This window comes from Bactrocera tryoni, chromosome 1, assembly GCF_016617805.1.
Source record: "Bactrocera tryoni isolate S06 chromosome 1, CSIRO_BtryS06_freeze2, whole genome shotgun sequence".
Classification (NCBI taxonomy): Eukaryota; Metazoa; Arthropoda; class Insecta; order Diptera; family Tephritidae; genus Bactrocera; species Bactrocera tryoni.
Window position 1 is genome coordinate 6,313,760 of NC_052499.1, and position 13,417 is coordinate 6,327,176.

The 13,417-nt window shown below is 35.6% G+C and overlaps 1 protein-coding gene across 6 annotated transcripts in view; it reads right to left on the reverse strand.

The window, feature by feature from the left end:
- The window catches only part of LOC120782671 (unconventional myosin-XVIIIa), a 126,856-nt gene that overhangs the window by 1,225 nt on the left and 112,214 nt on the right, over positions 1-13,417 (reverse strand). For 5 of the 6 annotated variants that reach the window (XM_040115053.1, XM_040115055.1, XM_040115057.1 and 2 more), the window contains 7 exons: positions 11,363-11,728; positions 11,111-11,293; positions 10,933-11,028; positions 1,743-2,058; positions 1,031-1,673; positions 571-951; positions 360-506 (listed from right to left, as the gene is read on the reverse strand). In XM_040115053.1, the coding sequence (XP_039970987.1) occupies positions 360-506; positions 571-951; positions 1,031-1,673; positions 1,743-2,058; positions 10,933-11,028; positions 11,111-11,293; positions 11,363-11,728 (2,132 nt within the window). Of the gene's footprint in view, positions 1-355; positions 507-570; positions 952-1,030; positions 1,674-1,742; positions 2,059-10,932; positions 11,029-11,110; positions 11,294-11,362; positions 11,729-13,417 lie in introns of those variants that run through there. The other variant, XM_040115059.1, reaches the window with a different exon arrangement.

A 13,417-nucleotide genomic window follows, 5' to 3' on the forward strand; every position in this document is an offset into this window, starting at 1 on the left:
TTTCGATTTGGATAATTATGACGTTGACCCAAACATATATGATACATGGTCTGCGCGGTTCGAACCACAATTTTATGCAAAACTATTTTACAGACAACGTAAATGATCAAATTGATACTCGTATGCAAATTCGTAGTTGTTAAAGGTTGAAAGGTTAAATGGACCAATTATGAAGCTTAAGCTACAATCACAACACTCTTCTATTCGTATTCCATTTCATCAAAAAAAAAAACTTAAAGTAACTGGTTCGCGTAGCTTACAGTTATGTCAACTAAGCCTCTTCCTATCCAACAATTTATGGCTTAACTTATCATAAATATATTTTAACAATTAATATACGTGACAATGAGACCGCTTACCTCGGACTATTGTCATCCTTTTCATGCACCAGCGTTTTAGTTGAGCTCGGGCTCATCAATTCGCCGTTTGTGGTGCGCTTCACTTTGATGGGGCGCAAACGCTCCTCTAAATCACTAAGCGAACCATCTGTGCTGTGTGAGTCCTCACTAAAAGTTGAGGTTAACAAAATATAAGACTTAAAAATGCTTTGCCAACAATTGATTTACAAACCTGTCGCTCACGTCATCATCGCCCTCCTCCATAGCCTGCTGCAGATCGGCAATGCGTTGCAGCGCCAAACGCAAATCATTCTTTAGCGCCGACGACTCCGACTCCACTTGTTCCAGTTTCTTTTCGAGATCTTTGCGTTTCGTCATCGACTCTTGTTCGCGTGACGCCGCCACATGATACTCTTCGCGCATGTCACGCAAACTCTTTTGTGATTTCTTGAGCGCATCTTGCGCTTGCATCTCACGTGCCTTCGCTTGCGCTACATCGTTCTGTACCTTCTCGAGTGTCTCTTTGAGTCGCGACACTTGCACTTCGAGTCGTGTGCGTGTAGCTTGTTCGAGGTCTAAGCGGGATTCTAGCTCTTTGGTGCGCAATTCTAAGCTGTAATATGGAAATGACAAAAGCAAGCATATTCCACTTCAGAAACTATTTCGGATGTGACTTCTATCCTAGAACTTACCGTTTTGATAGCATCGCTGTAGAAGGATCAGCCATACTCTCCACATTTTCCAAGCGTTGCTGCAGCTCGCTCACCTGCTCCTTTAAATTATTGCGCTCTGCTTCCAATTCGGATAACTTGAACTCATACTCGGAAGCAGCGATCTGCTCGGTATTTAACTGTTTAACAGCTGCGCTGTATTTCTTCATTAACTCTGCGAGTTCCTCTTCGTTCTCTTCGATTTGCGCCTGCAATTCGGCGCGATCGCGATGCGCTGCATTAGCACGATCTTCGGCATCATTACGTCCCTTTTGTGACTCTTCGAACATGGCTTGCACTTCGGCGAGCTCAGCTTCGGCCGCTTGTCGCGCCTTCATCACGAGCGTACGCGCCGATTCGGCGTCTTCGAGCTGGTTGCGTAGCTGTCGTATGAGTGCCTTGCCTGGCGTTTCCGCCTTTGAACGCTCCAATTGCGCTTGCGCGTCCTTTAACAGCGCCTTATATTTGCGTAGATCACGTTTTAGTTTTTGTGTGGCTGCCTCCTCGGCCTGACGATCCATACGATCTTGATCCTCCATCGATGAGAGTCGTCGCTCTAGTTCGTGCTTTTCGCGTAATAGCAAAGTGCGCTCTTCGTGTTCAGTCTCGAGTTGGCATTCCAAAGCTATTTGATATTTATTTGAAAATTTGAAAACAGTACTGGTAAAAATAATTTCAAGTCATATATGTATACCTTTAATTTTTTTGTAAGAGTTGTTGCGCGCTTCCTCCAATTCGTCGTCGCGTTGTTGCGCCTCACGTCGCGCTTCTTTACGCATGGTTTCGAGCGACATTTCTAGTCGCAGTTTGGCCTGTTCCAATAATTGCACCTGCCCGGCCATCTCATCCAGTTCTTCTTCTTGTTCTTTGACACGCCGATCCAATTCATTCTTTGAACGACGTAGCTGTGCGATTTCCTCTTCGGTGCTGCCACCGAAAGTCATCTCCTCCAATTCACGTTGTAGCGACGCCAACTTCTCTTCCTTGAGTTCGAGCTCAAGACGAGTGTCCTGAAAAAAGGAAAGCATATGCCGTTAATACACCATAGAGTGTGAAAATAGTTTCGTGGTTCAAATTGGAAAATTCCAATGAAATAAATTCAGAAATCATACTTATAAGATGTGGAGAAGATAATATACACGGAATTACTAAGGTATGTAGTTAGGTCTAGAAAGTCGGCATAAGAGGAAAGGATCGGCATTTATATTCGGTCAAGATCTGTGACCATTAAGAAATGAAAAATATAGAACCGAGCTTCGATAGATATAGGTACAAGGAACAACTTATAGAAATATAGAGAAAAGTTCCGCAAGAGTTTCGATTATTTTTTATGTCAATTACAAAGGACCAGGGCCTGTACCCCTTCGATCTGATGTCAATTTAATATTATACATATATAAAAACTCGAACTATACATAAAATCTCTACATTTTATTGCCGCCCTGTATCAACGTTCTCGGTTATGTTTTGTATGATGTAAATATGAATTATTTACCTAGCGAGCACGTAATGAGCTCCATTAAATAAACCGTTATTATGCTTAGCAAAACATCAACGAAACCGTAGCATGGAATAAGCATTTAACGCAACAATCCACGCCGGCGATTCAGCGAAAAATCTTGTGCAATAATTAGAACAAGAATTTTCCAAGTAAAAGAAAGAAAGAACTACTCTCATAAGTACATACAGACATAGGAAATGGTGGCATGTCGTTAGTCTACTTAAAAGAAGACATCAAAATGAACCAACCGGTTGACCGGTTTCTAGCGGCAAACGCGTGCCCAACTTTATCACAGATGGATAAAAGCAATTACGGCGGAGGGCTGGCGGGAGCCGGGCTCTACAATGTTGCAATATCCAAAGTACTGCACTCAACGTGTCTGTCTGTCTAACAGTGCAATCGATCAGACGGCCGACTACGGTCATGACTGCGACTGCTACTGGCGGCGCTTCGACTCACTGACTTACTGGCCCCACGGGCACAAGCGTGCATGAACTCTGTTTTGTTGTAATTTACGGTTTAAAATTGTATCGTTTTCCTCATTCTAATACATACAGACGCATATATGAATGTATGTATTGCGTGTATTGTGGGCCAGTGGGCCGCCTTAGAAGACAGCTAAAAAATTAACCTAACGGTCTGTCTAATTGTCGTCACAACGGCGTGTTGTTGCTTCGGGCGGTGTTGTCTTTATTGCTTTCTGCTCGGTTTGCTTTAAAATGCTTAGGTAATTAAGCGCGTTCAAGCGCAATCCAAATGTCAAAGTGCCACAAACACATTAGCGCCGCGCAGTGCAGAGCGTTTAATACTGATAGACTCTCCGCAGCCGGTTTCCGCTTTTTTCCGCTCGATCGCAACAAGCGTTTAATAGCTGAGAAATCTTTTACTGTAAAAAAAAAAAACGGTTAAACTAATTTCAATTGACCACGGTATATTTTTTAATCACTTTAATTGAATTATGAGAGCAGACAAACAGCAATTGAGAAAGCGACCTCAAGACAAAACGCACAAAGGCAGGCGGATTTAACAAGGACCAGTTGAGTGAAGAACGCCCACAATTGAACTCGATGATACTTCACTCATTACAGCTATTATTACGACAAATATTCCACTAATTTATATTAATGTTCATAACAAATCGTATGCGAGGGTTCTTTGGTATGTATTTTTTTCGGAAATTATCAGTTATTAAAATTACTCTTAATCTTCTCAGTTCGATGTCATTAGTCAAAGAATTCTCATTTTTTTATGTACAAGGTGTGTTTCAAAGTAAACAGGACTTAAAAAAAAACATAACAAATGGTTTTTTTGACAAAATCAATTTATTTTATTCAAAATAGTCTCCTTCTGCTTCAATACAGCTTTTTGCACGGTCCAAAAGCATGTCGAACGAGTGTTTTAGCTCGTTGACCGGTACGGCCGCCAGTATGCCGGTGCAAGCCTTTTGAATGGCCTCTACGACTGCATAACGCTTTCCTTTTATGGGCAACTGCATTTTTCCGAAAAGGAAGAAGTCGCACGGTGCCAAATCAGGTGAATACGGAGAGTGGTTAATGGTTAAAATGTGATTTTTCGTCAAATAATCGTCCTTCGGATGTTGGATTCTGAGCAATTTTTGCTCGTCAGTCAATTTGTGCGGAACAAACCGTGGACGCACCTTTCGTAAGCCCAAATGTTTGATCTAAATGCGATAAATGGATATTTTGTAGATGTTCAATTCCATTTCCATGAATTTCAATGATCATTTCGGCTAATTTTTTATGAATTTACGCACAGTTTCGATGGAATTTCCGGTGATCACGGTTTTTGATTGGCCCACATGTCGATCGTTATTTATGTCCTCACGACCACTTTGAAAACGTTGAAACCACTCGTGCACTCTGCTACGGGATAGGCAATCAATGTCATAAACTTGTTTCATCAATTGAAACGTTTCGGTAAAAGTATTACCAATTTTAAAACAAAATTTAATGTTGGCTCTTTGTTCGGATCTCATTTTTGCACCGATAACACAAACATACTGACACTTAAAACGCAATAACTTCACTTCCAATCTATGAAATGTCATGAAATTCATTATCACTAGACAATCGATAAAGATAGCAGATTCTAACGCATCAGTCGACATATAGATTCAAAAAGTTCTGTTCACTTTGGAACACACCTTGTATTCAAAGAATTATTTTGAGCTCGTCAGTGAAAAATGTATTTCTTCAGTGCAGATCTCTTAATTCATCAAATTCCGGGTATTTATTACATTATTTATTACGTTAATTATTACATTAATTATATCCGTGTCTGTTTTGTTGCAGTTTTGTCTACATAGGTCGAAGGCTTGAAGACTGTTCAGCCCTCCAATAACATAATAAACTTAAATTGTTATTTTTAGCAATATATTCCCCGAGCAAAACCCATCAAAAGTACAATACCAATACTATAAGAAAAAATTTGCTTTGCATAAAATAATGTTAAATTTCGGAATAAATACATGCAAAACAATGATTCAAAAGAACTTTTAAGAAAGTGTAATGTTTGAGCTGCATACTACCAAACAAAGATGGACTTGGCACTTTGCGGCCCTGTGAGCTCGGACAACTACTAAAAGAAACTATTGAATGCCAATAGTTTCCTGGCAATTATCATCTTAATATAGCGAATAACACAAAACTTGATAACGATATTATTTGAGATCGAAACCAATTTGCAATATCTTCGCACGGAATTTCAAAATTAAATTTATTAATGAAAACTAAGTTTTAAATAAATAAATATAAAATATGTTCAATAATTATTTCGGGCATAGCACAAAATTATAAATACACAGTTCCATTTCATTTGAATTCAATTAGCCCTACACGGAAACCCTTTAGCTTAAACATACTATATAAACAAAAACTCAGTTTCTGTTCAACATTTTGTAAGTATTAAAAAATTTTCGAAAACTGGTTACGTAATCTACATATGTTAGTGGTTATTTTTTCTTTCTTCAGTTGTTTTTGAAAGAAACAAATATTAAGCAGCCGGAAACCCAAATACTGATAACAACGTCGATAACGAGCATTCTTTGAAGCAATTTGCTTGCACTAAATTAATTTTGTTGGATAAATATGAAATGGAAGGAAGATCAAAATTAATTAGCTGAGGCAAAATTAAATTGAATTTAGCGCGGTTTAGTTTCGAAGTCGTCAACTTCGTATGGGACAGCGATATTTTTTAAACATTCTCAATTATATTGTGGTTGTGGCTTATCCTGTACGGTTTCTCAAGAATGGTGAGTAATAAAGTAGCTGTTTAGAGCTTTTGAAAGTGTTGGTTATATCGAATCCGACAAATACATTTTTTTATAAGAGCATACGACTGTTATGAATAAAGATGACATCGAAACAAGCGACCAGAAATCAATGACTTCAGACTCATCAGATCAGAAAACTAAACCAGGCCTTTTTGGAGGGCCGGGAAGAGGTCGCTGTTGAAGACCGTGATGGGAGACCTGCGACTTCGACAAACACTGACAATGTGACTCGTGTGCGCAAAGTTTTATAACTCAGACCGACGACTAAGTATTCGTTTAATTGCCCAGATGTTAAATTTATCAAAATCTGTGATTCATGACATTGTGACGGAGCATTTAAACATGCGCAAGGTGTGCGAAAAATGACCCCAAAAGTGCTCACTGACGACCAAAAATTGCGGCGAGTGGAAGTGTGCCAAGAAAATTTGAACATGTGTGAAAGTGGCCTTCAATTTTTGAATAACGTAATCACAGGTGACGAGTCATGGATCTTTGATTATGATCCCGAGACAAAGAGGCATTTGAGACCTCAGAGGGGATCCAAGCAGCATGCACCTCAGCTCTCAAGGCTATTCCGGATAATGTCTTCCGTCACGCATTCAATGCTTGAAAATCGCGCTGGCAGCAATGCATCGACGCAGAAGAAGCCTATTTTGAAAGTTTTTTATGGACTCAGTCCTATTACTTTCCGGACGAACCCTGTATAAGACCTTAAGTAAAATAAAAATAAAAAAAAAAAACAAGTGTATTATTTTACTAGCGACTTGCAAAAAGGGGCACTGTAATATAAATTTGAAAACAATGAGCTACCCGAAAATCAGATTGTAGGTGGTATAACACTTCATTATTTTTTCATCAAACATTGAATATTTTACCCCTTCGAACGAATTCGAAACTATGGAAAAGCTATGTTGAGGAGCAAAGTTACGAACATTATAGTTTTAAATTCGGCTGTGGTTCATATGAAACGCGATGTTGAGTCGATGAGTGTTGAATGAGCCGAACCGGTTCGTAACCAGTGCGTTTTCCTACCGGGTAAGGTTTGGCTGTATTTTTATGTGAGTATGTAAACATATAAACGGAAGTGCATATCTTGTACAATATTATGTATTCAGTCATAAACATATATCCCTACATATACATATGTATATGAAACATATGTTTATAAATAGCACAATTATGCAGCTTTTGACAAAAATATTGGTAATGACTTAAGCAAAATGAATGTAACCTACTTGCAGCAGCGAAGTAAAACGCAGACGACTCATCCTTTATGGTGGTAATATGCGTTATCGTGTTTTATTTGTATGTATTGAATGCACAATTGTATGATTTCGTTTTAAGTGGCGGCATATATGCAAAACATACGTATATTTGTGTACATATGTATGTACGTATGTTTGAATATAACACTACACGAATTAAAGTAAAGCGCAAGAAATTTGGCAATAAAAATACTGTGCCTTAAAAAATATGTTACAACTTTGATAAAACTTGTAAAAACACCTAAAGTTCTCGTATTTTAAATCGCAGTGACGCCCATTAACTAGGAGTTGAAATTATTACGTTGGCGTTGCAACAGACGAAAGTGACAAAATTTTGTTTTATAATTTTTTTTAATTGTATAACGCATACTACATACATATGTATGTTGCAACTGCACGACAATAACAAGAGGCACAACAAACATGAACAGTTTCACTTGCACTTGTAGTAAATAATAGTGCTACAGACAAGACGCGTTTAAAAATTACAGTTAAATAATTATAATGCAACAAACACTAAAGTTGTAAAACTACCACAACAAAATTTAATAAAACAGTTTTTAGCACCACCTTTTAATTTTTTTGAATTTTTGAATTTTAAAGTTTTCGAGTTAAAAGTTGTTATTGTGTGGCATTAATGATTGTTATTAGTGTTGTTGGCATAAAAAATAATCGTCGGAAAGTGAATTGTTTGCTGTATTTTTTTTTATTTCGTCACCCTATAAAGGCACAATATTTGTTTTGTTTTTTTTTGGTTGACAGCTGTGTTGAGTTAGCTGTAATTACTCAGGTGGCGCTACACATAATTTCATTTTAAGAAATATTTGTATTGTCATCAAAGTCTGTATTCTTTTATCGCGCTAATGAGTTATTTATATTTTAATGCTTTTTAACGCCACATAATTTGTACCAAATCAATTATCGCTTATCAATTTACTGTAGTTATTTTCACTTTTTCACACATGCATTTTCGTTATTTTCGTTAAGCAGACAAAAAAGGATTCAAATTACAAAATTAAATAATTCTTGTATAGCCACATTTTTCTAAATATTTGACAGTTTTTGCATCATATTATATGCACAAAAACAACAAATAACGAAACACAAATAAAGCGTTCCAATATATTGTGCAAAGAAAAAGAATAGACCGCGTCGAAAAAACGTGCGTGGAAATGAAGCGTACACAACCTACTGATAGCCGGTTAGTTGGACAGGCTGGTTGACTGCTTGATTGTGTGATAGTTTCCAACGCAGTTGTTTGTTTCACAATGAAGACAAAGTTAAGGCACAAACAAAGTGGAAATAAATAAAGAAGTCAGTAAAAAAAAAGAAACGAAAACCAGAAGAAGTGCAAGCGGAACACAGTGCTACGCTATCGCAAGGGAGTGGTGGTGAGAAGTTATCAAAGCGTAGCTAATAACTAAACGAACGGCATGGGAAAATATATGTTCATACTACACAGATACATTCATATGTAATTCTATGAAAGAAATGCATTGCTCCAGAGTTTTGTGATTCCACTGACTACAGTCATACCACACTATAGGTATGAAATAGTTGCTCCAGCAGTAAAGAGAAGCAACAATGCCGCAAACAAAAAGATATACAGCAAGAGCACTACAATGTTTGCTACCTAAGCGATAGTGACTGACCGAATAATGAATGTTTCGGTTATCGAATTTGTATGGCAGAGTGCGAGGAACTTTTAATGCATGTTAGCTTAAGCCTTCGAAAATCTCGAGCTGAAAAATGCACCAAAGCAAACGAACCCTGATTTAATTTTCCTAATTTGATCGTGGTATTTCACTTGCGATATCTTAAATCTTATCATATCGTATATTTTTATACGGGTATTTGAGCTTTTTTAGGTCTTCGATATTATAGTTTATACATACATACATATATCCAAATAAAATTCCCAGATTCAATTAAAATGTTAATATTGGTTTTATGATTTGTGAAAATAATAAAAATTATAAGGTTGCAAAACGATTTCAAAATTGTATTTTATTATTTATTTTATTCTATAACAACTTAAGAATATTGTCCTGAATTCTCAAGTTGATCCAAGTAATAGTTTTGGAGATACAGCTTTGAGAAGTTACGCGCTCGAGTTTCACTTAAAGCTTTCAACTCGTTTTTCTCGAAAATGTCTTTGCAAAGTCGGTTGAACTGCTCTGTAAGAAGTTTTGCTTTCAACGCGAAGACACTTTATTGTAAGGGCGAGTTTTTAATACTTTCCATTGAAAATTTCACATAATCTTTGGAAAGTATGTATTTTTGGAATAATGAAAATAAAAATTGAATATAAGCCTTTTTTGCGCGAGGAAGAATATGTAACCCCTTAAATTGAATCAATGTGTGTGTATACACAACTTATACCATTTTGCCAAATTTGAAAAAAATAAATATATAAAATAATAACTCAGATTCTTTGTTAATTCAACATAAACCATACACCATACATATATTTTATATTTCTAGAAATTAGTTTTTTATTAATTTATTTTTCAATAAACCTATGTATGTATATATTTTAATTTATTTAGCCACCACTGTAGCGCCGACAGTTGAACTGAACAAGTTTGAATGTTCGATACACTGGTTTGAAGCGAACCAATATCGAGTTAACATATGCTCCACGAATTTCAAATTAACAACAAAATACAACAATGGCAATATGTTAATGAAATGTTCAACAAGGGCATTTGTAGAAAAAAAATAAACAAATAGTGACAGTGATTGACTATTTTATCAGCATTGAAATAAAGCATGTAAGCACAGTAGAGAGACATGTTGGTAATACACTGAAAAAAAGGTCCTATTTGAAGCAAATGTTTGGTGAAGTACATATATAATTAAAGTAAAATATGCATAACTCAATATATAAAAAATACGAGCATATCTAGATATAAGAAAAGAAGTACCGAAGTACATATATAATTAAAGTAAAATATGCATAACTCAATATATAAAAAATACGAGCATATCTAGATATAAGAAAAGAATTCGAAGAAAAGAAATATTTTATCAAGAGATCAAATTTAAAAAGATAGTTAAATAATCGCCGATATTTCCCTTACTTCATAAACTTCATTTTTGAATTAGAACTTCTTTTGGTTGGTAACATATTTTTTGAAATTTTGCAGGCATTAAGATGATCTTTGTAGAAAGTGGATATGTGCAAGGGGATCAATATTTTCCAAAACAATAATTATTAGGAATTTAATACGTTTGAATTAACATACAATATTTCCAAAAAAGTATTTAAAGGATACTAATTTCGCAAAGCATGGTCTGATGTAAATATCGGCATCAAGTTTCTCAACGAGCACATTTTCGAAGATTAAGATTTTTAAGTTAATAGTTTCGCCGGTAAAGAAACGCAATGAATATAACGAGTTTTAAAAAATAAATATTTAAGAATTCAGATTCTTTAAAGATTCATCTCAAAACTATAATAACAATAACGAATGCTCAGATTGGTGTAAAAGAGAATGGGTTCTGATAAAAGATTCAATAGAACATATTAGAAATGCTGGGACAATAATCAAAATCTCTCATGGCAATTCGATTCAATTTGTTTATTACAAGTGGAAGTGTAAATATTTAAAGGCTTTTTTGGTCAACTTTTTGGGGACAGAAATGTTATCGTAGGCTGAACAATACAAACCAAGGAGTGATCACCAACACTATTAAAAAATACTTTTCGACAATTATGGGTATTACTTATGACATTAATTCTACGACTGTACATACTACACATATGTACATGACACATTATTGCCCCATTTTAATATTGTCAATTTTAAAAAAGTTGACTCACCGCTAAGTTTTGCTCCAATGTGAATTTCTCTGCGATGAGTACGTCCTTTTCGCGTGATAGCCTATCCTTGGTTACTCTTTCTTGACGAGCAGCATCCTATGAATATGCAAAATATGTTAACATACTATAACATACTAACATACTATAAATGGCAAAGAGCATGCTGTCTACAACTAACCTGCAACGACTGACATTCCGCATCGAATTTACGTTGTTTCTTCTCCAACAAATTATTGCGACCATTCTGCTCTTCGAGCAACATGCGCAAATCATTCATTTCGTTGGTCATCTTTTGCGCTTTGCGCTTCCATTGACCGACAACTTGACGTTGCTCCTCGACTTCTTCGTAAGCATCGGAGAGCTAGAGATAAAAATAATAACAGTATATATTACATAATTAATTGAAATTGCAAGGATTTGGCATACGCACTTTCTTCTCCAGCTGTTTTTTCAGTCCCACTAACTGCTCCAAATCGTGTTCGTGTTGCGTCTGCAAACGTCGCTTAGTGAACTCGAGTTCGCGCGCCACACGTTCATACTTCAACTTGTAAACACCGTTGCCGCCTTCCTCATTCTCGGGATCCTCATCTTCAGATATGCCATTCAAATCGGATTTGGCGCAAATTAGCTCCATTTCCAGCTTCTCGCTGTTCTCTTGCAAATTTTTCACCTTATTTTGTTGCTCGCTGAGTTCCTTTTCGAGTTTCAAACGTTCGGCAGTTTCCGCTTCAAGACGTTCGGTGGCGATATTGGCAGTGGAACGCTCCTCGGCAAGATCCACTGTCATTTCGGATAACTGAAAGTTTGGAAAAATATAAATTTTATCAAAATAACGTTGTTTATCAATATTGAAGTTGAAAATGAGTAAATAAGACGGCGTAATATGTCAGCTTTTATAATGGAATAAAAACATATTTGTAGATTTTCTAAAAATATACAACCTATTAAGTTATTTTAGTTCTGCGAACAAATTTTTCAAACTTTATTGCAAACTAATTTTATTTTGTGTGGGCCGTAATATTGTCTTCGAAAAATTTAACACCTGCCCAATAAAAAATAATTTGAAAACAAAATATGAAAAAATTAGTCACACATTGTTTTTGTTGCTCCGGTGTTTGGACAACCACTTATAAATGTATGGCAAATAAATATATATGTATATACATACATACATATAGATAAAGATATATGTACATATAGATCATAGTACAGTAAGATCCTAATGTGTCACAGTACTACTCATGGACGCATGGACACATTTAAACGCATACATTTGTACACTTTGACGCAACTTTATTGACGCGGCTGTCAATGTCAAAAACCACTCATTAATATAAATAAAAACAACAAGAATTTTGTGCTCTCATATTGCTTTCGGGAAACCCAAAAAACATGAACAAATACAAAATAGTTTCATTTCCCACTTGATTTTTGATCTTAGAAAGAAAAGAAAAGAAGAGAAACAAAAAAAAACATTTTGGAAATTTTATGATTGGCATGGCAGCCGTCCAAAATTATTTGCTTTTTATTGTGATTTTCATGAAACATACCGAAAATTTGAACAATGGTGACAAAATAGTCCACAAAATTGGCAGGGTATTATAGCCTTAGAATGTAACATTTGCTGTTAGTTACGCAGATATGTCTGTCCCTTAGGGTGAGCAATATTTACTTCTTCCTACATGCAAAGAAATTTTGGAGGAATGAAAAGCATCTGTCCAGAGGAGATTTTCTTCTGATGCCTTAATATATTATTAAAGCACGCGAAATGTCTCACATGCGATATTGGAAGAGTGAGGAATTTGCAATAGATCAAAATGGTACACATGATAGAGCAATAACAAGATTCGAGAATGTATCCAGTTCATTAAGCACGTATCAAGATCACACTAAAGATGCATCAAAATTTGTTTTCCTATATTTGAAAGAAAAAAAAAACCATCGCTTCTAATAGGAGGTTATAAGGCAATTTAACACCTTTTATGTGCCCGAAATAATGAATATAAAGCAGAAAAAAGTTTACAAATAAGAAATACCCTAAAACACACATATGTATGTACGTATACTCCATAAAAATTAAGAGCCCATTAAACATAGCAAAACAAAGAACGCTGAGTATATGTACATATGTACATACATATATACATATATATATATATACTTATATCAATAAATAATTTGATGAGAAAAAATGTAGAAATTATGTTCAGCATTTTTTAATGACCTAGACCGATAAATAGGAAAAGAAAATATTTGCCTTGGTCTTAACAATAGACAATAAAGAATGTCTAAATTAAGACATTGACAATGAAAAATTCTTTCAAGTTTTTTAAAAATACAACAATTTTTTAAAATCGTATAATTTAATTTGGATTTGGTTTTTCTTATTTCGAAAAGTCGGTTCCCCTAAGAAAGTACTACTCTCTAGCTCATAATTTCTATCAAGGGTATTGTTAAATCTTCGCCAAAAACTCGAGTTACAGCC